This window comes from Triticum aestivum, chromosome 4B, assembly GCF_018294505.1.
Source record: "Triticum aestivum cultivar Chinese Spring chromosome 4B, IWGSC CS RefSeq v2.1, whole genome shotgun sequence".
Taxonomy (NCBI): Eukaryota; Viridiplantae; Streptophyta; class Magnoliopsida; order Poales; family Poaceae; genus Triticum; species Triticum aestivum.
Genome location: NC_057804.1, coordinates 655,690,417 through 655,717,194, shown reverse-complemented (window position 1 = coordinate 655,717,194; position 26,778 = coordinate 655,690,417). Strand labels below are relative to the sequence as shown.

Here is a 26,778-nt window from a genome sequence, read left to right as displayed (position 1 = left end):
CCCTCTCGGTAATACTCATCACTTAAGCCTTGCAAGCATTATAACTAATAAGTTAGTTATGAGATGACGTATTACAGAACGAGTAAAGAGACTTGCCGGTAACGAGATTGAACTAGGTATTGGATACCGACGATCAAATCTCGGGCAAGTAACATACCGATGACAAAGGGAATAACGTATGTTGTTATGCGGTTTGACCGATAAAGATCTTCGTAGAATATGTAGGAAACAATATGGGCATCCAGGTCCCGCTATTGGTTATTGAACGAGAATGGTTTTAGGTCATGTCTACATAGTTCTCAAACCCATAGGGTCCGCACGCTTAACGTTTCGATGACAGTTTTATTATGAGTTTACAAAGTTTTGATGTACCGAAGTTTGTTCTGAGTCCCGGATGTGATCACGGACATGACGAGGAGTCTCGGAATGGTCGAGACATAAAGATTGATATATTGGAAGCCTATGTTTGGACATCGGAATGGTTCCGGGTGAAATCGGCATTTTACCGGAGTACCGGGAGGTTACCGGAACCCCCCCGGGGGTTAATGGGCCTACGTGGGCCACGAGGGAGAAGAGAGAAGGAGCCAGGAGGGGGCCGCGCGCCCCTCCCCCTACTAGTCCGAATAGGACAAGGGAAGGGGGTGGCGCCCCCCCTTTCCTTCCCCTCTTCCTCCTCTTCCCCCCTTCTCCTATTCCAACTAGGAAAGAAGGGAGTCCTACTCCCGGTGGGAGTAGGACTCCCCCCTTGGCGCGCCCTCCTTGGCCGGCCGCCTCCTCCCCCCTGGCTCCTTTATATACGGGGGCGGGGGGGGGCACCCTAGACACACAAGTTGATCTACGGATCGTTCCTTAGCCGTGTGCAGAGCCCCCCTCCACCATATTCCACCTCGGTCATATCGTCACAGAGTTTAGGCGAATCCCTGCGCCGGTAGAACATCGTCATCGTCACCACGCCGTCGTGCTGACAGAACTCATCCCCGAAGCTTTTCTGGATCGGAGCCCGGGGATCGTCATCGAGCTGAACGTGTGCTGAACTCGGAGGTGCCGTACGTTCGGTACTTGGATCGGTCGAATCGTGAAGACGTACGACTACATCAACCGCGTTGTGCTAACGCTTCCGCTTACGGTCTACGAGGGTACGTGGACAACACTCTCCCCTCTCGTTGCTATATCATCACCATGATCTTGCGTGTGCGTAGGAAATTTTTTGAAATTACTGCGTTCCCCAACAAAAACTACTTCAGTCACTTGATGATTCCTTCGACTCCATAATTGCAACCATAAAGGAGAGACAACTGACTATGAGAATCTTCAAATAATCTAAGTTATGAAATTGCTGAACATTCATGAAGATTTGGAAAAGGAAGGAGGTCAAGATGATTCTACCTCGAAATAAGGAGACATACTATCAGACTATGGTAGCTCGAATGAAGAATAATACAAGAATCAATGCCATCACGAGAGATGTAGAAGTTCTCACAGAACGCATCAATGCCCTCAGACGTCATAATCTGTGCTTAACAAGTTCTCCAGAAGACGACTACCTCCACTTGATATCTCTTACTTCAAATGCAAAAGCTTCGGTCACTACACTATTGATTTTCCAACATGTGAAATGGATGTCAAACCAAGTAGAAGATGGAAATCTGTCAATTGTATAGGATTTGCGCGAGTAAGTCGTCATACTAAGCTGACGAAGAAGAATGGAAACCCCAACACTCCCTCTTCATTGAGACCAGTCACTGACTTCAATTCACATGCCATGATCGAATCCAACATGAAGAGAATGTCTAAACTAGCTAGTGTTTACGCTGGAATGACAATGGACTCTGGAGATGAAATATCCGAGTCAAAATCTGATGACGAAGAATTCCTAAATAGAACATAATGAGGCCCTAAGATGACCCCCAAAGTATATAGGAATGTTCCAGAATTATTCAGAACCTCCCAAAATTATTCTAGGGACACCATTGGCTATTCCCATGGCAAGGCCCAACTGGGGGAAGCCACATGGGCCCTAGGGGCCCAATATTGCGGCGTCTCCCTTAGCCTTGGTGGGCAAACCACTAGTTGGTGCCCTGGGGTTTGGGGAGGGGGTGCACCACTTGGAGGTTGCCCTGGATGGGGCGCCCCCCTTGGGGATGCTACCCCTCTCTCCGAGCTGTCCCCTTTCTAGCTTATTATAGATAGAGGGAGAGAAGGAAGCCCCAAGCACACAAGTTCTACATTCTCGTGGATGCACCTCTCCCTCTCTCGCATTCTCCACCATAGTTGCTCCTCCCCCCTACCCCTCCTACTATGATATCATCAAGCTCTGGACGGCGAAGCGCTACCGGATCACAGGTGTCGTATGCGGGCAATCCATAGTGGGGTCATGCGTTCAATTCTTGTGCGAGGGAACTGTTCGTCGGATAGTTCGAGGAACATTAGGGGCGATCTTCACCTACTCTTCTTCCATTGCAACTCGAAGATGGTAATTATTAGATCTAACCTTGTATGCATCTTCATAATGATCATGGAAACGTGATCCGTAGGACGACAATTTTTATTTTCTATTACGTGTCCCACCATTGGCATCATCAGCAATCTATGAGCAGGTGCAGGTTAGGATCTAGAACACATGTGTTGTGTGGGTATTGCACAGAAGTGTTCCGTAATAGATTAGATTTATTGCTAAAAAAATTGGTAGTAGATTAGATATATTACTTAATAAAATTTGTGCAAGTAGAAGATAAGATCTATTGTCAGTAGATGCAATCTTTTAATTGATGGTTTTGCTTGCCTCAAAAAATTGTGTCTTTTCTGTTCGACGGCATGGTGGGACTTTGGTACAAAAGTTCTAGCTATCGGCGATTCTGGCTATCAACGATTTTCTATCTCAGTTCTTTGGGTTACACCTTAATCATGAAAGCTGAATTTAGCAAACGAAAGGGCATGTAGATTTGATCTACATTGGGGTCATGAGTATGGCGAAGTTTATTTGGTATTTATTTGGCATTGTAACTATTATATATTCAAATATAAATTTGGTAGAACTTTACAAAGTAGTATAACTTAAGAAAAAAAACATGTGAGTTATATTGAGACAGAGCGAGTAGTGCTCAGCCCTCACGATGATTGAAAATATTTATCTGCAGCTGACTAACAAATTTCTACATGCCTTCTAATCAATTGTTTCCCGTTATAGCTACACAATCTTTTGATCTTTTTTATTTATTTATTTTTCAGTCATGACTTATGTTGCATACCTATTGAATTGTTAAAAGGTTACAACCAGTAATTCGAACAATTAGAATAATATGCAAGGTGTGGAAGATAACACATGGTTCTTTACTTAGTTTGTTATTTTATTTTAGAGGCAACTTTAGTTTGCAACCAATCAATCATTTATTTGCGTTCACACACTTCTCAAATTTTGCATAATTTGAGTAGATTGTGGATAATAGGTTTCTAGTTACCACTTTTGCTCTTAATACGCTGTCATTCATGGCCACTACATACTGACTATAAGAGTGGGAATGCGTGAGGCGAGGAGGTAGAATGGAGACCTTGCCATTTTAGCAACAATACAGATAGATGGGAGTACGATAATTCTCTATCGGAAACCAGTCAAAAATACTTGGTGAATTCCTGGTGCGCTTGTGGTAGCAAGTGGCTGTCGTCCCATTCGTCCCGGTAGTTCCCCGGGCGATTCACCACATTCTTCCTCGCCGCAATGTACATCGCTTTCCTCCACCCGCCTATACCCTCTTGCCCGCATTGCTCCGCGAGCCAATCGTCATACTCATACTAAATGCACAAAACAAAATAAGAATAAAGTACTTGGCCATCGACCATGGCCTATTTATCTTGGAGTATAATATGTATTGAATGAATGAATGAACGCATGTACATATACGTATAACATATACATACATACATACATACATACATACATACCGTAGTGCCTCCTCCAAGGTCATGAGTGTATCTTTTGGGGCAACCGCGAGCTTCCAACTCTGAGTAAAATACAACCACATCCCGCATCATCTCCTCTTGTGATGGCAGCTCGATCCTTCCTGACAGAACTCCGGCAACCCAGTTGCTTTGGAGTTGGAACACAGAGAAAAGGATACCCTAGAAAAAGATCTCAGTATGCAACAATTGAATTATCTTTTGCATATCTGTAAAGGTGTGTGTTATGTAGTGGCGTCATTTGCTGACCTTAAAGGGCAATCCGATGAATGAGATGTGAGGAGCCAAGTGCGGCGGGAAGACATGCTTGTATAGCTGGCCCACACGATTGTCGTCAACAGAGATAACAGAGTTGTCGTCACTGAGGAATGGATAGTTGTACTTGTATCTATTATAGTAAACCAACATAGTTAAGATTTAAGACCATCAGAGGAGGCGACTCGATTTACATGAGATGTTTGAACGAGCAACTTAACTCTAATTTGAAAAGATGTATATAGCCATGTATGTAGGTACATACCCTGTGCAGTGGATGATGACATCCGCCTTCACCCGAGTGCCGTCCTGGAACACCACGCCGCCATCTTCCTCAGCACGCTCGATCTGCAGTCATTTCATGCATTTCAGTTTTGAAGCATCAGTCCATCATGGTAATTTGTTTCTTTGCAATTATGCATATATTATGGGTGTGGGCGTGTGTCTAGGCCTCAGCTGAGTGAGATATAAAACAGTCATACATCACCCTCTGGTATTCATTGTTTCTATTTTCTATTTTATTCTTTTTTCACTTCTATTCTACTCATTGGTTATTGTCCTGTTTTTCTCGAAATGATAACTATGAAAAAATCAATGAAAAAGAAGATAAAATAGTAAACGAAAAGTCAAATCCTAGTGAGAATTAGTTAATATGAATATAGCGGAAACATATGTTAATTCTCATCCTAGTGAATTCACGTAAAATAATAATATAGCGGAAACATATGTTCAGAGAGATTTAGTTAATTCTCATCCTAGTGAGAATTAGAAAAACTGATATATAGTACAAGATTGTAAAGATCAATTTGCAAAGGGCAGGGTGCTTTACCACCGGATGAAACGACAGGTTGTCACAGCGGGCAGTCTCACACGTGGAATCAGCTGAAGGTAGCGAGCGATCGGCAACATGGACCTCTCTGGCGACCCCAGCAATTTCCCTCGAAATGTCAAATCCGCTGCTCCGGTATCCTACTACCACCACAACCTAATTAAGTCACCAATATTAGTATCCCATGTGAACTGAAGGTGGTCGATGATGAGTTGATGACAATGGCGCACGTGCCCGTGAAATGGGTCTGGGACACGGTAGCTGTGGCTGTGCATCTGCTTCCCTGGCCAGCCATCTATGCCTGCAACAAGTGATCATTGAGCTCAGCTCACTCTATCCATGACCATGCCAAATAACCACACCCAACTAACTACACCCTATGTTTCTCAATATAAGACGTTTTGGCAGTTTAATTGGATGGTTAAATACCGGCGATGTCGGCGAGGCGGGGCTCGGTGAAGTGGCCGTTGCAGACAACCACGGAGTCGAACACCTCCTCCTCTACCCCGTTACCGACGCCGGCGACCTTTCTCGAGCAGTACGAGACACTCCATCCCGCTACGCCCGCGTTATGGACCCTGCGGCGGACGCTGACCACCTCCGTCTGGAGCCGGACCAGCTCATGGAGATCGAACCGCAGCGCGAACGCTTCGAGGTACCGGAGCACCTCCCCGTGCCCCGGGAACCTGCGCGGGTCGCCCTCGGTGCCAGCAACGAAGGGGAAATCGAGAAAGCCCATGCACTCGCGGGAGCTGTTGACGCGGAGAGAGGCGTAGACGCTGGAGTGGGCGTCAACGCCGGCGTCGTAGCGCCAGGTGCCGCCAATGGCCGCGGCGCGCTCTAAGACGACGGGAACGTGGCCTTCGCGCCTCAGCTCACGCGCCGCCACCAGGCCGGCAGCTCCTGCGCCTATCACGGCAACGCGGCGCGATGACATCGGAGGAGGACGAGCCAGCATCGAGGAAAGTCTCCAAGCTAGTTTCTCATCGTTGCGTCTGTTGTTTTCTTTGTGTGGAGCAGTTGCTCGAGCTGGCCATTTTTCTAGTCGTGAATCAGTTCTTTTGTACTAGTCGCTGTCGGAACGCAGCCGCCTCACATGACTAACCAAAGCGTCAAAAACTGAGTAAATTGCTCAAGACCCCCACATTTATGGCTAGTGTACTTCAAAACCACCGCTTTTACTAAAAATCACAAATAACCACCGCTTGCGCGGCAGGTGAGTAACAAAATGCACTAAACAAGCTGCCAGCCGCGACTAACAACAAAACTCACAAGTTTGACCCACACGTCAGGGTGACATGGCAGGCCTATGTGAATAAGTTGCTGAGGTGGCAATGGGTCCCACATGTCATCCCTATCTTCTTCCTCTCTCTTCCTACCTCATCTCTCTTATCCGTGTAGTGTCGCGCCGCCGCCCCATCCCGTTCACTGCCGCACCCTCATGCCGCACCGCCGTTCGCCTCCTGACGCTGAGCCACCGTTCCTCGTTGTCCGTCGCTCGAGCGCCATGGCCGGCGAGCCAGAGAAGGTGCTCGCCTCGCCCGACCCTACTTTGCTCGATCCGGTCGCTGACCCGTCCGTCGCCGCAGCTCCTTGCAGATCCATGGCCGCCACTCGAGCGCCATGACCGACGAGCCAGAGGAGGTGCTCACCTCACCCAGCCGTCCTCTGCTGGATCTGGTTGCCAACCCGGCCGCAGTCGCAGCTCCTAGCGCGCCTAAGATCCATGGCCGTGGCTGGAGCGCCATGGCCCACGAGCCAGTGAAGGTGCTCGCCTCACCTGAGCCCTCCTCTACTGGATCCAGTCGCCAACCCAGCCGCCGCCGCAGCTCCTAGCGCGCCCGATATCCATGGTCGCGGCTGGAGCGCCATGGCCCACGAGCCAGTGGAGGTGCTCGCCTCACCTGAGCCCTCCTCTACTGGATCCAGTCGCCGACCCGGCCGCCGCCGCAGCTCCTAGCATGGACGCAGCACCATGAGGAACCTCACCGGCAGGTGCATGCACACTTCCAGCCGCCGGAGCTTGTTGCCAGCCTCCTGGAAACGGGCGACGTGAGCCGCCATCACCTCCTGCAACCTCGTCCGTGCCATAGCCTGCTCCGGCAAGCCCTGCCAAGGTTGCCATGGCGTCAAGAGCTGCCCATTGCCTGTTTGTAGAAATGCCCAGGAGACAAATGGATTGAGAAGTACAAAAATGAAGAAAAAGAACGCGAGTCATTGACATGTGGGACCTTGTCCAACTCAGCATGTTGTGCACGCAAGCATGCCATGTCAGCCCAACTTGTCATTTTCGCTGTTAGAAGGAGCTCATGCAAGAATCGGTGTGATTTGTTACTCACTTGCCGCAGAAGTGGTGGTTATTTGTGATTTTTGACAAAAACGGTGATTTTGGAGTACCCTAGCCACAAATGTGGTGGTCTTAAGCAATTTACTCTCAAAAACTACTCAATCCCGCACTGCTCCCCTCTGGCTGGAGTATATAGCAAAAAACTACCACATTACAGGCTATATCTATAAAAAACTACCACTTTTCTTAATTTTATAAAGGACTACCACAAAATTAGTTGGCTGTTCCAAGAAACCCTAATAGTTGAGCAGTTAAGTTTTAAGCTAGATTATGATAGCTCGGGCCCACTCATCAGGTTGACCGTTTTCAGGTTATGACAGGTGGGGCCCAAATATTTTAAAGAAAGCAATCAGGTCCTTGTTATATTTTTTAAAAAAGCAATCAGGTCCCTGTAATAAATACAAAAAGCAATCTGGTCCTCGCTGGCGAGCTCATCGCCGGAGCCGATGTGTTGGTCTGTCAGCGTTGCTTGGCCGTGGCTGCGGCGGCCATGGCCGGCGGCAAGCAGCAACTGCTCGCATCTTCCATCGCCTAGGCTGCTGCTCACGAGCTCATCTGGCACCGCCAGGGCTGCTGGTCGCCGGAGCACCCCATGGTGCTGCTCACCCGTCGGGCTGCTGGTCGCCGGGACTCCCCATGGTGGTTCTAGGCCGCCCGAGCTGCTCGCCGCCAGAGCCACCCCGTGGTGCTGCTCACCCTCTCGGCCTACTGGTCGCCGGTGCTCGTCGTGGTGCTGCTCACCCGCCCAGGGTGCTGCTTGCGGGGACTCCCCATGGCGTGGGCTGAGCAGGCAGGCGGCGGCGCGAGCCTCCCCATGGGACAGAGCTGCGCGGAGCTGAGCACAGCACGCGGCGGAGCTCCTAGGGCTGCTGCCCTGTGGGTTGATGCGAGGGAGCTCCAATGGCACGGAGTAGCGGCGGCGGAGCTCCAAGGGCAAGCAGCAGCGGTGGCAGAACCTTGGTCCCGGCCATGGTATGTCCTTGACTCGGGAGAGAGCTAAGGTAAAAAGAGGGAGAGAAGAAAGAAAGGGGGGAGAAGATAGAGCTGACATGTGGGCCCCAAGTGTAAGTTACCAGTCAAACAAACAGTCAACTAACGGTTTATTTAGGAGCAGGCCCGACCTGTCATAAACCGGATCAATTTTGAATCACATTCTCATTTGGTTTTTCTTGAACAACCAACCAATTTTTGGTAGTTTTTTGAAAAATTAAAAAAAAGTGATAGTTTTTTGTAGACATAGCCTGTAATGTGGTAGTTTTTTGCTATATACTCCTCTAGCTGTTGGTCCTGTGGTGGGCTTGGCGCTTGGTCCTCTGGCTCCATCCGGCCCATCGCCGGCACGGTTCATCGGCTGCTGCTACAACTATGCTGAGGATGACCACATTTACCGCGAGTGCACAAACCCCACTAACTGTGTCCGTTGCAACGGCGTCGGGCACTTCTTCAGGCACGGATGGCAGCAACGGCCTCTTGTTCATCGGCAGCCTACCGGGGGAGGGGGTGGCTATCCGTTCACGAGGATCAGCTCGCCCCAGTGACATATTCGGTCGTTGGACCTTCCTCCCTGGCGATCGATCACTAGATATTGGTGTCCCAAAAATATGTCCTGCTACGCTGATTATGTAAAAAGATTCCCTTTGTCTTTGCTAAATATATCTTTTAATGCTTCAGATCTGGATTAATCATTGCAAACTATACATTTCGATATTACAATCTAGTTTCAAAACCTATAAATTAACAAAAAAAAATTCATAAAGTTTGTACTCCACAATGGAGCACGTTAAGCCGTGGGTGATTATATATTATCCAAGTCTTAGTGATGACTTTGATTTCAGAAATATCATGTATTTATATATTGTTATCTTGTATACGCTTGTCTTTTTTCCAAAAAAAAGTAACACTATAGAATAGAAGCAATCTAGGTATCCTCACATTTATTCTATGAACTAACATGCCCATTCAAAATTTTCAATAGCAGACTAACCCTTTTGCGGCAGCCTGCTCCAGTCACTATGACTAGTAAAAAAAGAGCCTATTGTCCCGGTTCATAAGGGTCTTTAGTCCCGGTTTTAGAACTAGGACTAAAGGGTTGTTACTAAAGCCTTCCCTTTAGTTCCGGTTCTTACATGAACCGGGACTAAAGGCCGTCCACGTGGCCGCTGCCTGGAGGTCCACCTTTAGTCCCGGTTGGTAACACCAACCGGTACTAAAGGAAAAGAAAATTTGAATTTTTTTTTGAATTTTTTGAATTTCTGAATTATTTTAACCTCTAACCTCTAATCACCCCTCATCATTCCAAATCATCTAACTTCCCGGATGGTCACCCATCCTCTCACTACTCCAGCCTGAGCACGCTTAACTTCCGGGTTCTATTTCCCTCGTTTCCAAGTCTGCACTTGTTGTTTTCCTCGCAATAGTAAGATGTCAATCCTATTAACCCTCAGGAATTTAGCTTGAGCATGAAGTCACACATTTCACTATTTGAGTTTGAAATTATTTTTCTAAAAAACAATAATTATTTAGTAACACTAATATTTCTTGAATAAGTAGTTTGACCACAGTTTGACTAGATTTGAACAATATTTAAAAAAACTGAAATAATTATTTAGTAACACTAATATTCTTGAATAATTATTTAGTAACACTAATACTTCTTGAATATGTAGTTTGACCATATTTTGACCAGATTTAACAAAAATTAAAAAAAATCAAAAAAACATAAATTTGAGCATAACTTTTTTCCTTTTAGAATTTGAAGATTCTAAAAAATTTTAAACAGGCCATAGGCGGTAAAAATCAGATGCGGATTTTCGTGCTGAACATTTTGATATATTATACGTTTTTTTCTGACATAGTATGCAAAAATTATAGCCCATTACATTTTCCCTACACTTTTTGCAAAACATGTCCAAATTTAAATTTTTAAATTTTCCTAACTAGTAGATGTAGTAACATAACTACATCTCGAAGGATTTTAATTTTTGAAGTTTTTATCATTTTCTTTTGCTTTTTACAAAACTGAAAAGGCGATCGGGGGGGGGGGGGGTGTAGAGTTTGAAAATGGGACCTTTAGTACCGGTTCGTGCCACGAACCGGTACTAATGCCTCAAACCCCATTAGTACCGGTTCGTGGCACGAACCGGTACTAAAGGTGCCACGAACCGGTACTAAAGGTTAGACCTTTAGTACCGGTTCGTGCCATGAACCGGTACTAATGGGCATCACACCCTTTAGTCCCAGTTCTGGCACCAACCGGGACTAAAGGTCCCATTTGAACCGGGACTAATGCCTTTGCCGCGTGAACCGGGACCAATGCTCACATTAGTCCCGGTTCTTGACTGAACCGGGACTAATGGACTTATCTGTCCCGAACGAAAGCCCTGTTTTCTACTAGTGAGATGCTCTAGTTATGATATTTGACTTATAACACTAGTAGAAAACAGGGCATTTGTCCCAGTTCGTAAGGGCCTTTAGTCCCGGTTCTTGAACCGGGACTAAAGGGTCGTTACTAATGCCTTCCCCCTTTAGTCCCAGTTCTAACAGGAACCGGGACAGATGTGCCTCCACGTTGCCGGTGCGCCGAGCCCAGGCAGGAGGGCCTTTGGTCCCAATTGGTGGCACCAACCGGGACCAAAAGGCGTCCACGCGTCAGCAATTCAGTGGCTGGGGTTTTTGTTTTTTTTAAAGGGGGGGTTGGGGTTTTGGGGGGTTAATTTAGGTGTTTCATATATTGTGTTAGCTAGCTAATTAATAGAGAGAAGTGTCCTCTCTTATGTTCGTGCTTGGTCAACGCTACGTACTGTACATAGAGAGGCCCTCGACACGCTAGCTAGTAAGAAAATGAAGGGAACCATTAAGTACATAAATTCGTCATGTATACCGAGAGAAGTGATCGATCGACCTCTCCTTCTCCGAGAGATTGGTCGAATAACAAGTTTTCATATTATCTATCCGACGCTACTGGCTATACATACATATACAATATGTAAGATCTCTTACAATCCCCTAGCAATTGAAATCAACTTCCACATGGTATTCTCCGACTTTATTGATGACGTGGTTAAGAAATAATCCCGCCAATTCCTCTTGAATTGCTTTCATGCGATCTTGTTCTAGTAGTTCATCCCGCATCTGCCACGTCTAATTTGAAGAAGGGGGTTAATACATATATGAATGAAACTCAACAGAAATGATGGTGTAATAAAATGAAATTATGAATATTATTGCTTACGCACTTCATATTGTCTTTTAGAGTAGCCCCGCTTATTTTTCAAAGTCGCGTTGTAGATGAACTCGCATACGTAGTATCCACAGAAATCATTCCCTTGTTCCTGCCACAAGCACTTTACGAGAAATAAAGGTCAATCAAACTGATAATGAAGCACTATAAATGGCATTGATGAAAGTACAGCTATATATATAATTAACGGGAGATGCGCGCAACTAGCTAGCTAGTAGTACTTACTTTCGGGTATGTATATCGCAGCTCCTTCGGCAGTCCCGGGACTTTTGTGGTGAACTGTTTCCAAACCCTACAAGACAAAGAAAATAATTATTATTACTTGAGATATCAGGAAATAAACAAAAAGTTGCAGATATGGTGCGATAATGATCGATTGAACTTACTTGTTGAGAAAATTAGTCATGTCCGCATAGGTTTCAGGATCTTTTCGTCTCGAGTCTAAGACGTTTACTACTCCCCGCTCAAGCTTAATCTCCAGAAGAACATAGTGGAATCTGCGCACGCATGCATAACTCATCAATTACATTACTATAACCTCGCTCGAGTAATAAGGGAAACCGAATATGCACACGACAGTAAGACTCACTGGAAGTTGTAAGGAAAGAGTATTAAATCTTTGTTTTGATTTTTGATCAACAATTGTAGCAAGTTGGCCTCGGCCTCTTCGACGTGCTTTGTAACCTGAATTTCATCTATGATATTTGTGTTAATGAACCCAATATCATACATTTCTTGTTTTTTGCACTCGACGATCTTCAATCTGCATAATATAGTGAGGATAATTAATTATAAATACCTGCAATGAAAGAGCCGAGCTATATATAGAGACTTAATGACAGAAATAGTACTTACAAGCAGTAGCAAAAGACCGTTAATTTATCGAGGGCCTTTTGATTGAAGAACGCGAAGAACTCCTCAAATGGAACAATCAGATCAGTTCCAATGAGGTCGTGCTCCTCTTTAATATTCAGATACAAAGCATTCATCCCCCCAGACTCTCTGTAGGTTTTCATGTACCAATTATGGAATCTTCGCATCATAGTTGTTAGAGATTTTTCATCTTTGACGAGAGGCTTCCCGTACTCGTATATGTGTTCGTCCACCTCCAAGAAATCAGGAAGTTGATCGTCAGGCAGGTAATCTGCAAGATTGCCATAACCGGCCACTGTCCCCGGAGCATTAGCAACGATGTCGCCGCTAGACACATTGAGCGGGGGGCACGATTAGTTTGCTTGTTCACCGAGCTGGTCAATTTTTTCGCAGCTGCTCGTTCTCTTGACCTTTGATGTTTGACAGTACTTCCCGACCGCTCCGCTTGGAGATATGTCTGTTCAGTAATGCGCTCATAGTTGGTTCTTGGCGGAGACTTTGCCTGTTTCCTCAGGGCATCGAGAGTGCGATTTGCTTTCACCAGATCTACCTTCTCCTCCGGAGGTGGATGTCTCTTTGCTTTTACCCCTTCAAAGAAGTCCTTCACATGGGTTCGCACGATCATCGTGTTTTCCTCCTCGGTCCTCTCGTACGGTAACTTCTCTAGAGGCTTGAGAGGTGGACCGTATCTGTATTGCCTCCCGCCTTTGCTGGCTGTACTGCTAGACGCCGGAGCAGACGGAACGGCTGCGGCGCCTGTCTTCTTTCGTGCTTGCTTACAAGGTGGAGGAGAAGGACTACGACGCGCCGGAGTAGCCGGGGCGGCGACGGGTCTCTTCCGCCCTTGCTGGCGAGGCGGAGAAGGAGGAGGTTGCTGGCTGCTCGGGCGCGCCGGCGCAGGCGAAGAAGGAGGCGGAGTGCCACCACGCGCCGGAGAAGGAGGAGGCTGTCGGCTGCTCGGGCGCGCCGGCACAGGCGGAGAAGGAGGCGGAGTGCCACCACACGCCGGAGAAGGAGGAGGCTGCTAGCTGCTGGGGCGCGCCGGCGCAGGCGGAGAAGGAGGTGGAGTGCCGCCACGCGCCGGAGAAGGAGGCCCAATGCCCTAACCGTCACTCGCCGGAGGAGGAGGCGGTGGAGGAGGCGGAGTGCCCTGACTCGCCGGAGGAGGAGGAGGAGGCAGAGGCGTCCAGTTCGGAAGGTTGATGAGCTCCTTCCGCCATAGGCATGGAGTCTTCAGAGCAGAACCCAGCCTAGTCTCCCCTTCACCGGTAGGGTAGTCAAGCTGGAGGTCCTCAAATCCCTCCGTTATTTCATCCACCATCACCCTAGCATATCCTTCTGGAATCGGTCGGCAGTGAAAAGTTGCGCCGTGTTCAGTAGGATAAACAAAGCCAACAGCCGCCTTGACCGTCAAATTCATCCATCGCGTCATAATGTGGCAATTTTGAGCCTCCATGATAGCATCCACGGGATAGCTGGTAGGAGCCGTCAAGACATGCTCCGGCTGAAGCAGCTCGGTGGAAGCCACACTGCTTCTCCGCTGAGATGGCGGGGTAGCTTCGGGGGAAGCTTCGACAGGTCGTTTGTTGCAATCTGCTTCTCGTTCCTCTAGCCCCATTACCCTTTCGTGCAGCGCCTGCAGTTGGCTCTGCTCCAATTTCTTCCTCCTCTCGTTGGTTTTGTAACCCCTACGTCCGGAAAACCAACCTTTCACGGAATGGAGCCTGGCGTTCCTCGTGTCCGTCCAGGGTGCTCAGGATTCCCGAGGGCCATTATGAGCTCGTCCTTCTCCCTGTCTGGAACGAACGTCCCTTGCTGCGCTGCATTGATATACTGCCGAAGCCTTGTGAGTGGTGTTTTCAGTTGCTCGTCCATCGAACGGCACTTCCCTGATACAGGGTCCAAGGTTCCGCCAGCCCCGAAGAACCAAGTCCGGCAACGGTCTGGCCATCTCATTGTCTCCGGTTCGATCCCTTTATCAAGCAGATCATTCTCAGCCTTGGACCACTTAGGCCGGGCTTTGAAGTAGCCACCTGACCCCGTGCGATGGTGAAACTTCTTCTTCGCAGCATTTTGCTTGTTTTTCGCCGACATCTTCTTACTCTTTTCCGATGTCGTGTAGGCCACAAATGCGGGCCGGTGATCTCTGATCTTCTCATATTTGTCGATGAATTCTGGTGTCTCTTCTTTGTCGACAAACTTTTTCAGCTCTTTCCTCCACCTCCTGAATAGGCCTGCCATCTTCTTAAGAGCACAGAACTTGATTAATTGCTCTTTAAGTGGCTTCTCCGGATCCTCCTCTGGCGGTAGGGTGAAATTTGCCTTCAGCTCAGTCCAAAGATCATCTTTCCGCATATCATTGACATAAGACACCTGAGGGTCTTCCTCCTTAGGCTTATACCATTGGTGGATGCTGATCGGGATCTTGTCCCTAACAAGAACCCCGCACTGAGCAGCAAATGCGTTCTTTGTTCGGATGGGTTCAATCGGTTCGCCGTCACACGCGATTGCTGTGATCTCAAACTTTTCATTCGAGCTCAACTTTTTCTTCGAGCCTCGTCTCCTTACCGAAGTTGTGCTCGATCCGGAGGGCTAGAAAAAGGAAGAAAGACGAGAGTTAATTAATATGTGTACATATACCAAAACAATGAATGCATCAATTAACTAGTCAGCACGGGCTTAACTAATATATATATACCTGTCTGGACTCGGTTTGGTCACCGGAGCAGTCAGCACGATCTCCTTCTTGTACCTCCATTGGGTCACCGGAGCCATCATGAACATAGCCCTCTTCTTGTACCGGCATTAATGGCCAGAGCCATCATGAACATAGCCCTCTTCTTCACCCAGTCCTTCCTGACCATCGGTGTCATTGAAAAATGACGCAACGACATCACTTCCTTTTGCGATTATCTCCCCCAACATTGCTTCTGTTGCTTCCTCTCGGGAGTGCTCCATAGTTTCTGCAAATATTTACAACATGTCAATTATTATTCAAACATGGTACAGATGGATATATATTAGTGGTAAACGTAGAACTAGCTAGCTAATCACAATAAGGAATCATGTTAGTGGCCTTGACGCTGCTTCTCTAGGGTTTGGGGTGGCCTAGACAATGCTTCAAGGGTTTGGGGTGGCCTCAACACAACGCTTCAAGGGTTTGGGGTGGCCTCGACGACAACGCTCTTTTAACTTGGTAAATTTGGGTGGCCTCAAGAGAGTTTGTCGGGTAGGGGCGCAGCGGGAGGGGGTAGGAGACCAACATCGTTTTTTCTCTAGGGTTTGAGTGTCCTCGAGAGTTTTGGTCGAGCGAGAGGGCCGAGGGGGGGGGGGTATATATATCGACCGCCCCTCATGTCTAAGTTATTCGGGAGGGGGTATATATATCGACCGCCCCTCATGTTGAAGTTATCTGGAGGGGTATATCGACGACGACAAAGGAGAAGATCGAAGAAAAAAAAAGATGAAATTTCTATTTTTTTTCTTCTTCTCCTCTATTCCTTTCTTCTTCTCCTCTTCTTTTTCTTCTTTTTTCCTCTTCTTATTTATTTCTCCTCTTCTTCCTCTCCTCTTCTTCTCCTTTCTTCCTCTTCTTATTTTCCTTTTTCCTCTCCTTCTTTTTCTTCTTCTTCTTCCTTCTTCCTTCTTCTTCTTTTCTTCCTTTTCCTTATTTTACTTTTTCCTCTACACTAACCTAAAATCGATATCTACTAACAACCTAAATAAAAAATTAATACATATATTAAAAAACATATATAAAAAAATGCTATGAACATTATATTCATACATAGATAACCACATCCATTCATCATATAGCTACCACATACATATATATATTATATATATATATATATATGAAAAAATGCAATGAACAAAAAAATACACTTACGAAAAAAATACTATGAACATGTACACATATATACACATACAAACACATATACACCGAAAAATATGAAAAATGCTATGAAAAATGCAGGGCAGGGGCGGCGCGCGGCGCCAGCGCAGGGCAGGGGCAGCGGCACGGCGGCCGCGCAGGGTAGGGCGGCGGCGCGGCGGTCGCGCAGGGCAGCGGCGGCGGCCGCGCAGGACAGGGCGGCACGCGGCGGCCGCGCAGGGCAGCGGCGGCGGCCGCGCAGGGCAGCGGCGGCGGCCGCGCAGGACAGGGCGGCACGCGGCGGCCGCGCAGGGCAGCGGCGGCGGCCGCGCAGGACAGGGGCGGCCGCGCGGCGGCCGCGCAGGGGCGCGGGACGAGAGGAGCGCAGGAGCATGTGCTCATAGGGGGCGGCGGCGACGACGAAGGCGAGCAGCCTGACGTCGTCGGTGGCGACAGCGAAGGCGAGCAGCCTGACGGCGTCGGTGGCGGCGACGACGTCAAGGTGGAGCAGGGGCGTCGGGCGGTGACGGCGACAAGGAGGAGCAGGGGTCATCGGGGGAGAAGTGGAGAATTTGGTCGAAAACTGCTAAGTGATGTATATATAGCAAGAGCATTGGTCCCGGTTCGTGGCACGAACCGGGACCAATGCCCCCTTTAGTCTCGGTTGGGGCCACCAACCGGGACCAAAGACCTCTTTTCAGCAGCCCAAAGGGCGGGAAGCGGCGGCCTTTGGTCCCGCATGGTGGCACCAACCGGGACTAAAGGTGGGGTATTGGTCCCGGTTGGTGCCACGAAACGGTTCCAATGCCCCCTTTAGTCCCGGTTGTTGCCACCAACCGAAACCAAAGGCCCCTGTGCTGCCCGTGTCGCGGCCAAAGTTTAGTCCCACCTCGCTAGTTGAGAGGGCTAGAGAGTGGTTTATAAGCGCTGCTGCGCCCACCCTCTCGAGCTCCTCTCAACTGCAGGCTTTCGGGCCTAATCTCACACTATGCTGTTGTGGGCCTATTGGGCCTTCTGCGGGCCTGAATCCTGGCCCAGGTTGGGTTTCTAGTGGTATTCAGGCCGTGGTGGCCCAATAGGTGGCATTTTTTTGTTTTTTTAGTTTTTTAGTTTTGTTTTTTGCATTATTTATTTTCTTTTGTTTTTTGTTTTATTTTTTAATTCTTTTTGCTTTTAGTTTTAGAAAAATTATAAACTTTCTGTTAGTGCCATTAGTTTTCAAATTTGAATAGTTAAAATTTGAATTCTTTGAAATTTGTGTGAATCACAAGTTTGTGATTAACTTTACTAAAAAAATAAACATAGATGCGCCTATAGAGAAAAAAGGTCCAGACGAACCGGGACCAATGGCCCACGTGGATGCCCTCTTGAGAGTGTTCTTGGTGAGAACATAGTTGACAAGGAGCGAACCGGGATTAATGGTATTACGAGGGCCGAACCATAAGACATTAAAGCATTTCAAATGAACTCTGAAAAAGTTGAAAGTTGGCATGGTATTATAATTTCACCCACATAGCATGTGCATGTACAAAACGGACAATGGTATCATACTCGTCTGTTACAAACTTGGCATGGTATCATCATAATAGTTGCGGGAGAAAGTCTTCACTTTTTCTTCGCTTGTGTCATTTGCTTATTGCGCCGTAACCATGAATAATCTTCATCGTTTATCAGGATGCTGGGGTCACCCTTGACTTTGAAGGGAGGAATTTCATGAAACTTTTCATAATTTTCAGACATGTCTGTCTTGCCCTCCACTCCCACGATGTCTCTTTTTCCTGAAAGAACTATGTGGCGCTTTGGCTCATCGTATGATCTATTCGCTTCCTTATCTTTTCTTTTCTCGGTCTGGTAGACATGTCCTTCACATAGATAACCTATGCCACATCATTGGCTAGGACGAACGGTTCGTCAATGTATCCAAGATTTTTCAGATCCACTGTTGTCATTCCGTACTGTGGGTCTACCTGTACCCCGCCTCCTGACAGATTGACCCATTTGCACTTAAACAAAGGAACCTTAAAATCATGTCCGTAGTCAAGTTCCCATATGTCCACTATGTAACCATAATACGTGTCCTTTCCCCTCTCGGTTGTTGCATCAAAGCGGACACCGCTGTTTTGGTTGGTGCTCTTTTGATCTCGGTCAATCGTGTAAAATGTATTCCCATTTATCTCGTATCCTTTCCAAATCGTAATAGTCGAAGATGGTCCCCTGGACAACAAGTACAGCTCATCACAAACAGTGTTGTCACCTCTGAGACGTGTTTCCAACCAACTGCTGAAAGTCTTGATGTGTTCACATGTAATCCAGTCGTCGCACTGCTCCGGGTGTTTGGAGCGCAGACTGTTCTTGTGTTCATCGACATACGGGGTCACCAAGGTAGAGTTCTGTAGAACTGTGTAGTGTGCTTGAGACCAAGAATATCCGTCCCTGCATATTATTGAGTCCCTTCCAAGCGTGCCTTTTCCAGTCAGTCTCCCCTCATACCGCGATTTAGGGAGACCTATCTTCTTAAGGCCAGGAATGAAGTCAACACAAAACTCGATGACATCCTCTGTTTGATGGCCCATGGAGATGCTTCCTTCTGGTCTAGCGCGGTTACGGACATATTTCTTTAGGACTCCCATGAACCTCTCAAAGGGGTACATATTGTGTAGAAATACGGGGCCCAGAATGACAATCTCGTCGACTAGATGAACTAGGACGTGCGTCATGATATTGAAGAAGGATGGTGGGAACACCAGCTCGAAACTGACAAGACATTGCACCACATCACTCCTTAGCCTTGGTATGATTTCTGGATCGATCACCTTCTGAGGGATTGCATTGAGGAATGCACATAGCTTCACAATGGCTAATCGGACGTTTTCCTGTAGAAGCCCCCTCAATGCAACCGGAAGCAGTTGCGTCATAATCACGTGGCAGTCATGAGACTTTAGGTTCTGGAACTTTTTCTCTGGCATATTTATTATTCCCTTTATATTCGACGAGAAGCCAGTCGGGACCTTCATACTAAGCAGGCATTCAAAGAAGATTTCCTTCTCTTCTTTGGTAAGAGCATAGCTGGCAGGACCTTCATACTGCTTTGGAGGCATGCCGTCTTTTTCGTGCAAACGTTGCAGGTCCTCCCGTGCCTCAGCTGTATCTTTTGTCTTTCCATACACGCCCAAGAAGCCTAGCAGGTTCACGCAAAGGTTCTTCGTCACGTGCATCACGTCAATTGAAGAGCGGACCTCTAGGTCTTTCCAGTAGGGTAGGTCCCAAAATATAGATTTCTTCTTCCACATGGGTGCGTGTCCCCCAGCGTCATTCGGAACAGCTAGTGCGTCGGGACCCTTTCCAAAGATTACGTGTAAATCATTGACCATAGCAAGTACGTGATCACCGGTACGCATGGCGGGCTTCTTCCGGTGATCTGCCTCGCCTTTGAAATGCTTGCCTTTCTTTCGACATTGATGGTTGGTCGGAAGAAATCGACGATGGCCCAGGTACACATTCTTCCTGCAGCTTCCCAGGTATATACTTTCGGTGTCAAGTAAACAGTGCGTGCATGCGTGGTATCCCTTGTTTGTCTATCCTGAAAGGTTACTGAGAGCGGGCCAATCGTTGATGGTCACGAATAGCAACGCCTTTAGGTCAAATTCCTCCTGTTTGTGCTCATCCCACGTACGTACACCGTTTCCATTCCACCGCTGTAAAAGTTCTTCATTTAATGGCCTTAGGTACACATCAATGTCGTTGCCGGGTTGCTTAGGGCCTTGGATGAGAACTGGCATCATAATGAACTTCCGCTTCATGCACATCCAAGGAGGAAGGTTATACATACATAGAGTCACGGGCCAGGTGCTGTGATTGCTGCTCTGCTCCCCGAAAGGATTAATGCCATCCGCGCTTAAAGCAAACCATACGTTCCTTGGGTCACGTGCAAACTCAGCCCAGTACTTTCTCTCGATTTTTCTCCACTGCGACCCGTCAGCGGGTGCTCTCAACTTCCCGTCTTTCTTACGGTCCTCACTGTGCCATCGCATCAACTTGGCATGCTCTCCGTTTCTGAACAGACGTTTCAACCGTGGTATTATAGGAGCATACCACATCACCTTCGCAGGAACCCTCTTCCTGGGGGGCTCGCCGTCAACATCACCAGGGTCATCTCGTCTGATCTTATACCGTAATGCACCGCATACCGGGCATGCGTTCAGATCCTTGTACGCACCGCGGTAGAGGATGCAGTCATTAGGGCATGCATGTATCTTCTGCACCTCCAATCCTAGAGGGCATACGACCTTCTTTGCTGCGTATGTACTGTCGGGCAATTCGTTATCCTTTGGAAGCTTCTTCTTCAATATTTTCAGTAGCTTCTCAAATCCTTTGTCTGGCACAACATTCTCTGCCTTCCACTGCAGCAATTCCAGTACGGTACCGAGCTTTGTGTTGCCATCTTCGCAATTGGGGTACAACCCTTTTTTGTGATCCTCTAACATGCGATCGAACTTCAGCTTCTCCTTTTGACTTTCGCATTGCGTCCTTGCATCGACAATGACCCGGCGGAGATCATCATCATCGGGCACATCGTCTGGTTCCTCTTGATCTTCAGCAGCTTCGCCCGTTGCAGCATCATCGTGCACATCGTCTGGTTCCTCTTGATGTTCAGTAGCATCACCGTATTCAGGGGGCACATAGTTGTCATCGTACTCTTCTTCTTCGCCGTCTTCCATCATAACCCCTATTTCTCCGTGCCTCGTCCAAACATTATAGTGTGGCATGAAACCCTTGTAAAGCAGGTGGGTGTGAAGGATTTTCCGGTCAGAGTAAGACTTCGTATTCCCACATATAGGGCATGGACAACACATAAAACCATTCTGCTTGTTTGCCTCAGCCACTTCGAGAAAATCATGCACGCCCTTAATGTACTCGGAGGTGTGTCTGTTACCGTACATCCATTGCCGGTTCATCTGCGTGCATTATATATAATTAAGTGTGTCAAAAATCATTACAGAACATCATGAATAGATAATTAAGTGACCAAATTAATAGAAGTTCATCATCACATTAAAACCAAAGTACATACATAGTTCTCATCTTAAGCAAATTAATAGAAAAAGCTCTCATCAGCATACTAAATTAATTAAACCATACATTGAAACTATGTAAAACATTTCAATGCGAAAACAAATGCGATCATAATCGCAACCAAGGTAACAACTGATCCAACGGCATAATGATACCAAGCCTCGGTATGAATGGCATATTTTCTAATCTTTCTAATCTTCAAGCGCATTGCATCCATCTTGATCTTGTGATCATCGACGACATCCGCAACATGCAACTCCAATATCATCTTCTCCTCCTCAATTTTTCTTATTTTTTCCTTCAAGAAATTGTTTTCTTCTTCAACTAAATTTAACCTCTCGACAATAGGGTCGGTTGGAATTTCCGGTTCAACAACCTCCTAGATAAATAAAATCTATGTCACGTTGGTCGGCATAATTTCATAAACAATAAATGAACCAATAGTTATGAAAAGATAATATATACCACATCCGAATCATAGACAGGACGAGGGCCGACGGGGGCGGATACCAAAACCATCGCACTATATAAGATGCAATAATAAAAGTAAGAAAATAATACAAGTATCTATCTAAACATACAAGTAAGAATATTTTTCCTTTCAGAAAGAAGATAAGAACAAGAGGCTCACCACGGTGGTGCCGGCGATGAGATCGGCGCGGGTGATCGACGGCGGTGAAGATGGGGACGGGGCGTGACGGACCGCTAAACCTAGACAAATATTGAGGAAAATGGAGCTTGGAGGTCGAGCTTGGAGAGGAGAAAGCTTAAGTAGTGTGGCTCGGGCATTCCATCGAACACCTTGTGTGCATAGGAGGTGAGCTAGAGCACCACCAAGCCCTCTCCCCCTCGGCTGCCAGAAAAAACAGAGCAGTGTGCTCTGCTCTTACGCGAGGGGGTATATATAGGCACCTCATTGGTCCCGGTTGGTGGCATGAACCGGGACTAAAGGGCAGCCTTTGGTCCCGATTCATGCCACCAACCGGGACCAATGGTGGTGGGCCAGGAGCGAGGCCCATTGGTCCCGGTTCGTCCCACCAACCGGGACCAAAAGGTCCAGACGAACCGGGACCAATGGCCCACGTGGCCCGGCCGGCCCCCGGGGCTCACGAACCGGGTCCAATGCCACCATTGATCCCGGTTCTGGTCACAACCGGGACTAATGGGCTGACCTGGCCTGGACCATTGCCCCCTTTTCTACTAGTGTAAGTTTACCTTAAAACATGAAAATAACATGTTCAAAACAATAAAACATGAAAATATGCATCATAGAATGGTTGATGGGGGTCCATAGCTCCTGGGGCACCTGGGGCATGTCGCATTGTCTGGCCTACGAACATCGCTTAATGACCAGGCAATGTGCTTTCCCTATTTGGTCGCCGGGAGGTTTTGCAGACAAGGATTTTGCTAACACTGAGTATTTTGGATAATGTTTGCTTGCTAGACGCATCCAGTACAATAATGTTCGGTGTTGTAAAGCGGTAAGTACACTTAATAATGTTCGGTGTTGTAAAGCGGTAAGTACACTTAATAATGTTCGGTGTTGTAAAGCGGTAAGTACACTTAATAATGTTCGGTGTTGTAAAGCGGTAAGTACACAATAATGTTCAGTGTTGTAAAGCGGTAAGTACAGTAAATAACTGGCTTTATAGCAGTTAGTACAGTAAATAAAATATGTACTCCCTCCTTAAACGCATATATGACATTTCAGATCACTAAGTAGTGACCTAAAACGTCTTATATTTGCTTACAGAGGAAGTACTCTTTACACACCCACTCCGTGTGTTTTGTCATATTGTAGTGGATTAAGTATTTTTAAACCGTGTTGGCTGTTGACTCATCATGAATACTGAAAAGGAATCAAGTGTTTATGAATTTGGTTGGGTGCAAACCAAATGAAGGTCTAGCAATTTTGCTAGGTACAATAGCTGTCATCCTACTAACAATGACTTGCCAGATTTTGTTCATGATTTTGCTTTGGTGATGTCAAAATTTCGGATGGGCTATTTTTATTTTATTTTTTGCGGGACTCAAACCAAACACAATTTGTTCCTAATGTGACATTTTTGTCAATTTGGTCTACTAACAGTGTCAGGAGTATCCCCGCAAAACTATAGTGTTAGAAGTAAAAATGTTCTTCGAATCATGTACTATTTTCAAATCAAATGCTCTTTGAAGCACCAATGGTCTAGTGATAGAATATTACTCTGCCACGGCTAGTTCACTTTTTGTAAAGCCCTTTCTTTAGATTCTAGTTATTTCTCGACAAGTTCATCTAAACTCTTTTATCGCATGTCCCCGAAGGGACGAGAAGCCGACAGAAGCTAAACCATAAGTAGCCGTCGATGAGGTGATGTGTGCTTGGGCCACCAGTTGGTCGTCGTCCCACTCGTCACGGTAGCTCTCCGGCCGGACCAACACCCTCGCTCTCGCCGCAACGTATATCACCCTCCTCCACTCTTCCATCTTCTCCAGCCCGCACTGCTCCGCCAACCAGTCCTGATACTCAAACTGCAACATGCGAAAGCAGGTTCTGTATATAAGTTTACTATATGAATCGAAAAGTATTTAAGTTTACTATATATATAAGCATCGAAAAGTATGAATGACATGTATATGTAGCGTAGGTAGTACACTGCACTGACCGTCCATGCTTCCACTCCTAGGTTATGTGTGAATCTTTTGGGCCATCCGCGGGCTTCCATGTCGGAGTAAAATGCCATGACATCCAACATCATCTCCTCCGGTGACGGGAGCTCGATCCTTCCTGACAGTGCTCCCGCCACCCAGTTGCTCTGGAGCCGGAACACTGGAAAAAGGATCAACTAGACAGACACATTGAGATCCGCATCAAACATTTAAGCTATAGGATACCAGTTCCAATAGTACGCAAATTAAGCTACTGATCGGCCGACCGACCTTGAATGGTAATCCAATGAAGGAGATGTGAGGGGCCAACTGTGGCGGGAACACGTGCTTGTAAAGCGGACCCACACGGTTGTTGTCCACGCTCACTATACCATCCTCCTCCAGGAACGGGAACCCGTACTTGTACCTATATATGACTGTTTGTATAAATGCACATCCGCCAACATATGTAATTACCGACCATGTACGAGCACGATTGCATCCAGAATTAGCCTATGATGATATATACATATATACTTACCCTGTGCAGTGCACGATTGAGTCCGCCTTGACCCGACTGCCATCCTGGAACACCACGCTGCCATCTTCCTCGGCACATTCAATCTGCAATAAAGAGTACATCTCTAGCTTGAGGTGATGCGGGAATTGGATTTGGGCGTGATGGTGATACTACATGCTCCCTCCATCCTATAATGCACTAGTGTAAAAAAAACATCTTATATTATGAAACAGAGAGAGTAGTTCTTTTTTTCTTCAGAAATGGTTGGGGGGGGGGGGGGGGGGGGCTCTATTTCAAACTGTGTTAAGTTCACAGGGTGTACGTGTCACACAAAGCGTGAAGAGAGGTAATCGCCACAGACCGGCGTGACCCATAAGTACAAGCGTATCAGTTTTAAAACTATGTGACCAGTGACCATTGAGTAAGATAATCGATAATGTCTCTGATTTTGGTTTGTGGGTGGACCTCTAAGTCTTGCAAGATCTTTTTGTTTGTTGCATCTCAGATTTTCCACATAGTAAGATGCAAAATGAAGTTGATGATTGTGTCTGACAGGATATTTAGCATCGCAATTGAGAATAATAAAGTTGTTGATGCTACATTGTAGTACCAAGTAATTACCATGGGATGTAGCCACAGGTTGGCATGGGCAGTGGCGCTCTGCATCTCGGCAGGAGCCGCTCGAATGGCGACATGGACCTCTTTGGCAACGCCGGCGATGTCCCTCGAGATGTCCATCCCGCTGGGGTGGTATCCTATTACCACCACGACCTAAGCTAGTCACGAATAACATACAATTAACATGCAGTTGTTCCTCATGTGCTACCGGTCAGTCAAAAATTAACAATAAATTCAGATGATGCAAGGATTATATTCCCTTCTTTTTTATTTACTCGGCATATTAGATTTGCCTTAACCCTTAAGTCATTCTTTGTCCAACTTCATACAAAAACATTAGCATTGAAATACCAAATCAATATATTTGATTCATCGTTGAATATATTCCCACTTATTATTGTAAATGATTATATTGTCATCTATCTAGTTTAGTATAAACAAGCTAGGTAAGACTTTACAAAGTTCGATTTAATTAGGACAAAGCTAGTATGAAAGGTAAGATGAAAACAAAGTGAGTAGATGAGACGCACTTGGCCGTGGAACGGGTCGGGCACACGGTAGCTGTGGCTGTGCAGTTGCTTCCCGGGCCAGCCGCCTATGCCTGCACATCATTCATCTCGCTACATCGATCCACATCGCCATGAAAATGTCTACTAGTAACTTCACTGACCAGTACAGCATGCAACAGTATGTAAGATGAGTGACTGGCATGGAGCGATGCATTACCGGCGATGTCCGCGAGGAGGGGCTCGGCGAAGTGGCCGTTGCAGACGACAACGGCGTCGAACACCTCCGACTGCTCCTCCTCCTCCTGTAGTTCCCCGCCGGCGAGCTTCCTCGAGCAGTAGGAGACCGTCCAGCCCGCCGCACCCGCGCCCACGCCGTCGACCCTGCTGCGGCGGACGCCGACCACCTCGGTCTGGAGCCGGACCAGCCCAAGGAGATCGAAGCGCCGCGCGAACGTCTCGAGGTATCGGAGCACCTCCTGGTGCCCGGGGAACCTGCGCGGGTCAATGGAGCCCTCATCGGCGACGAAGGGGAAGTCGAGGAAGCCCATGGACTCGCGGGGCAGGTTGGTGCGGAGGGATGCGTAGAGGCTGCCGTGGACGCCGCCGGCGCCGAGCGGGTCCGCCGAGGCCGCGTCGTCGTAGCGCCAGGTGCCGCCCACGCCGACTGCGCGCTCGAAGACGACGGGCGCCGGCGCGTGGCCCTCCCGCCGCAGCTCCCGCGCAGCCACCAGGCCGGCCGCCCCCGCGCCGATCACGGCGACGCGGCGCGATGGCATCTGAGGAGGAAAAGTCTCCAAGTCTCGGCTGGCCTGCTCTCTCGTCGTCGCGTGTGTCGTCTTCTTCATATGGAGCAGTTGATGGAGCTGGCTATTTTCCTCCACGAGACTGGATTCCCTTATTTGTACCGCCTCCGTTTCAAAATACTTGACTTTCATTTGTTTAAAAATGGATATACCTTATACTAAAACATGTCTAGATACATCTATATTTTGACAAATGAAAAGCATGCATGGTGGAACGAAGGGAGTACTTCGAGATGTGTGCGCTTCACTGCAGCC

The 26,778-nt window shown here is 47.3% G+C and overlaps 2 protein-coding genes across 2 annotated transcripts; both read right to left on the bottom strand.

The window, feature by feature from the left end:
• Positions 1–3,520: 3,520 nt before the first annotated feature.
• Positions 3,521–6,030, bottom strand: LOC123089677 (flavin-containing monooxygenase FMO GS-OX-like 2). The gene is made up of 7 exons (XM_044511294.1): positions 5,468–6,030; positions 5,269–5,339; positions 5,039–5,194; positions 4,475–4,557; positions 4,204–4,342; positions 3,940–4,116; positions 3,521–3,789 (listed from the first exon to the last, which is right to left on the bottom strand). The coding sequence occupies exons 1-7, from the start codon at positions 5,994–5,996 to the stop codon at positions 3,610–3,612; spliced, it is 1,335 nt and encodes a 444-aa protein (XP_044367229.1). The 5' UTR covers positions 5,997–6,030; the 3' UTR covers positions 3,521–3,609.
• A 17,547-nt stretch (positions 6,031–23,577) lies between these two features.
• On the bottom strand, positions 23,578–26,556 carry LOC123089676 (flavin-containing monooxygenase FMO GS-OX-like 3). Its single transcript, XM_044511293.1, has 7 exons — positions 25,938–26,556; positions 25,742–25,812; positions 25,215–25,364; positions 24,615–24,697; positions 24,365–24,500; positions 24,091–24,270; positions 23,578–23,956 (listed from the first exon to the last, which is right to left on the bottom strand). The coding sequence occupies exons 1-7, from the start codon at positions 26,494–26,496 to the stop codon at positions 23,717–23,719; spliced, it is 1,419 nt and encodes a 472-aa protein (XP_044367228.1). The 5' UTR covers positions 26,497–26,556; the 3' UTR covers positions 23,578–23,716.
• Between the last annotated feature and the right edge of the window lie 222 nt (positions 26,557–26,778).

Bases quoted from the DNA above. Each gene is read 5' to 3' on its own strand.
- LOC123089676 (XM_044511293.1), bottom strand. From the start codon at position 26,496: ATGCCATCGCGCCGCGTCGCCGTGATCGGCGCGGGGGCGGCCGGCCTG. The intron at 24,698-25,214 runs GTAATTACTTGG...TCTTTATTGCAG, and splicing joins ACCTGTGGCTACATCCCATG to ATTGAATGTGCCGAGGAAGA. The intron at 24,271-24,364 runs GTCGGTCGGCCG...GTGTCTGTCTAG, and splicing joins TCATTGGATTACCATTCAAG to TTGATCCTTTTTCCAGTGTT.
- LOC123089677 (XM_044511294.1), bottom strand. From the start codon at position 5,996: ATGCTGGCTCGTCCTCCTCCGATGTCATCGCGCCGCGTTGCCGTGATA. The intron at 5,195-5,268 runs GTGCGCCATTGT...TGACTTAATTAG, and splicing joins CAGACCCATTTCACGGGCAC to GTTGTGGTGGTAGTAGGATA. The intron at 4,117-4,203 runs GTCAGCAAATGA...ATCTTTTTCTAG, and splicing joins TCATCGGATTGCCCTTTAAG to GGTATCCTTTTCTCTGTGTT.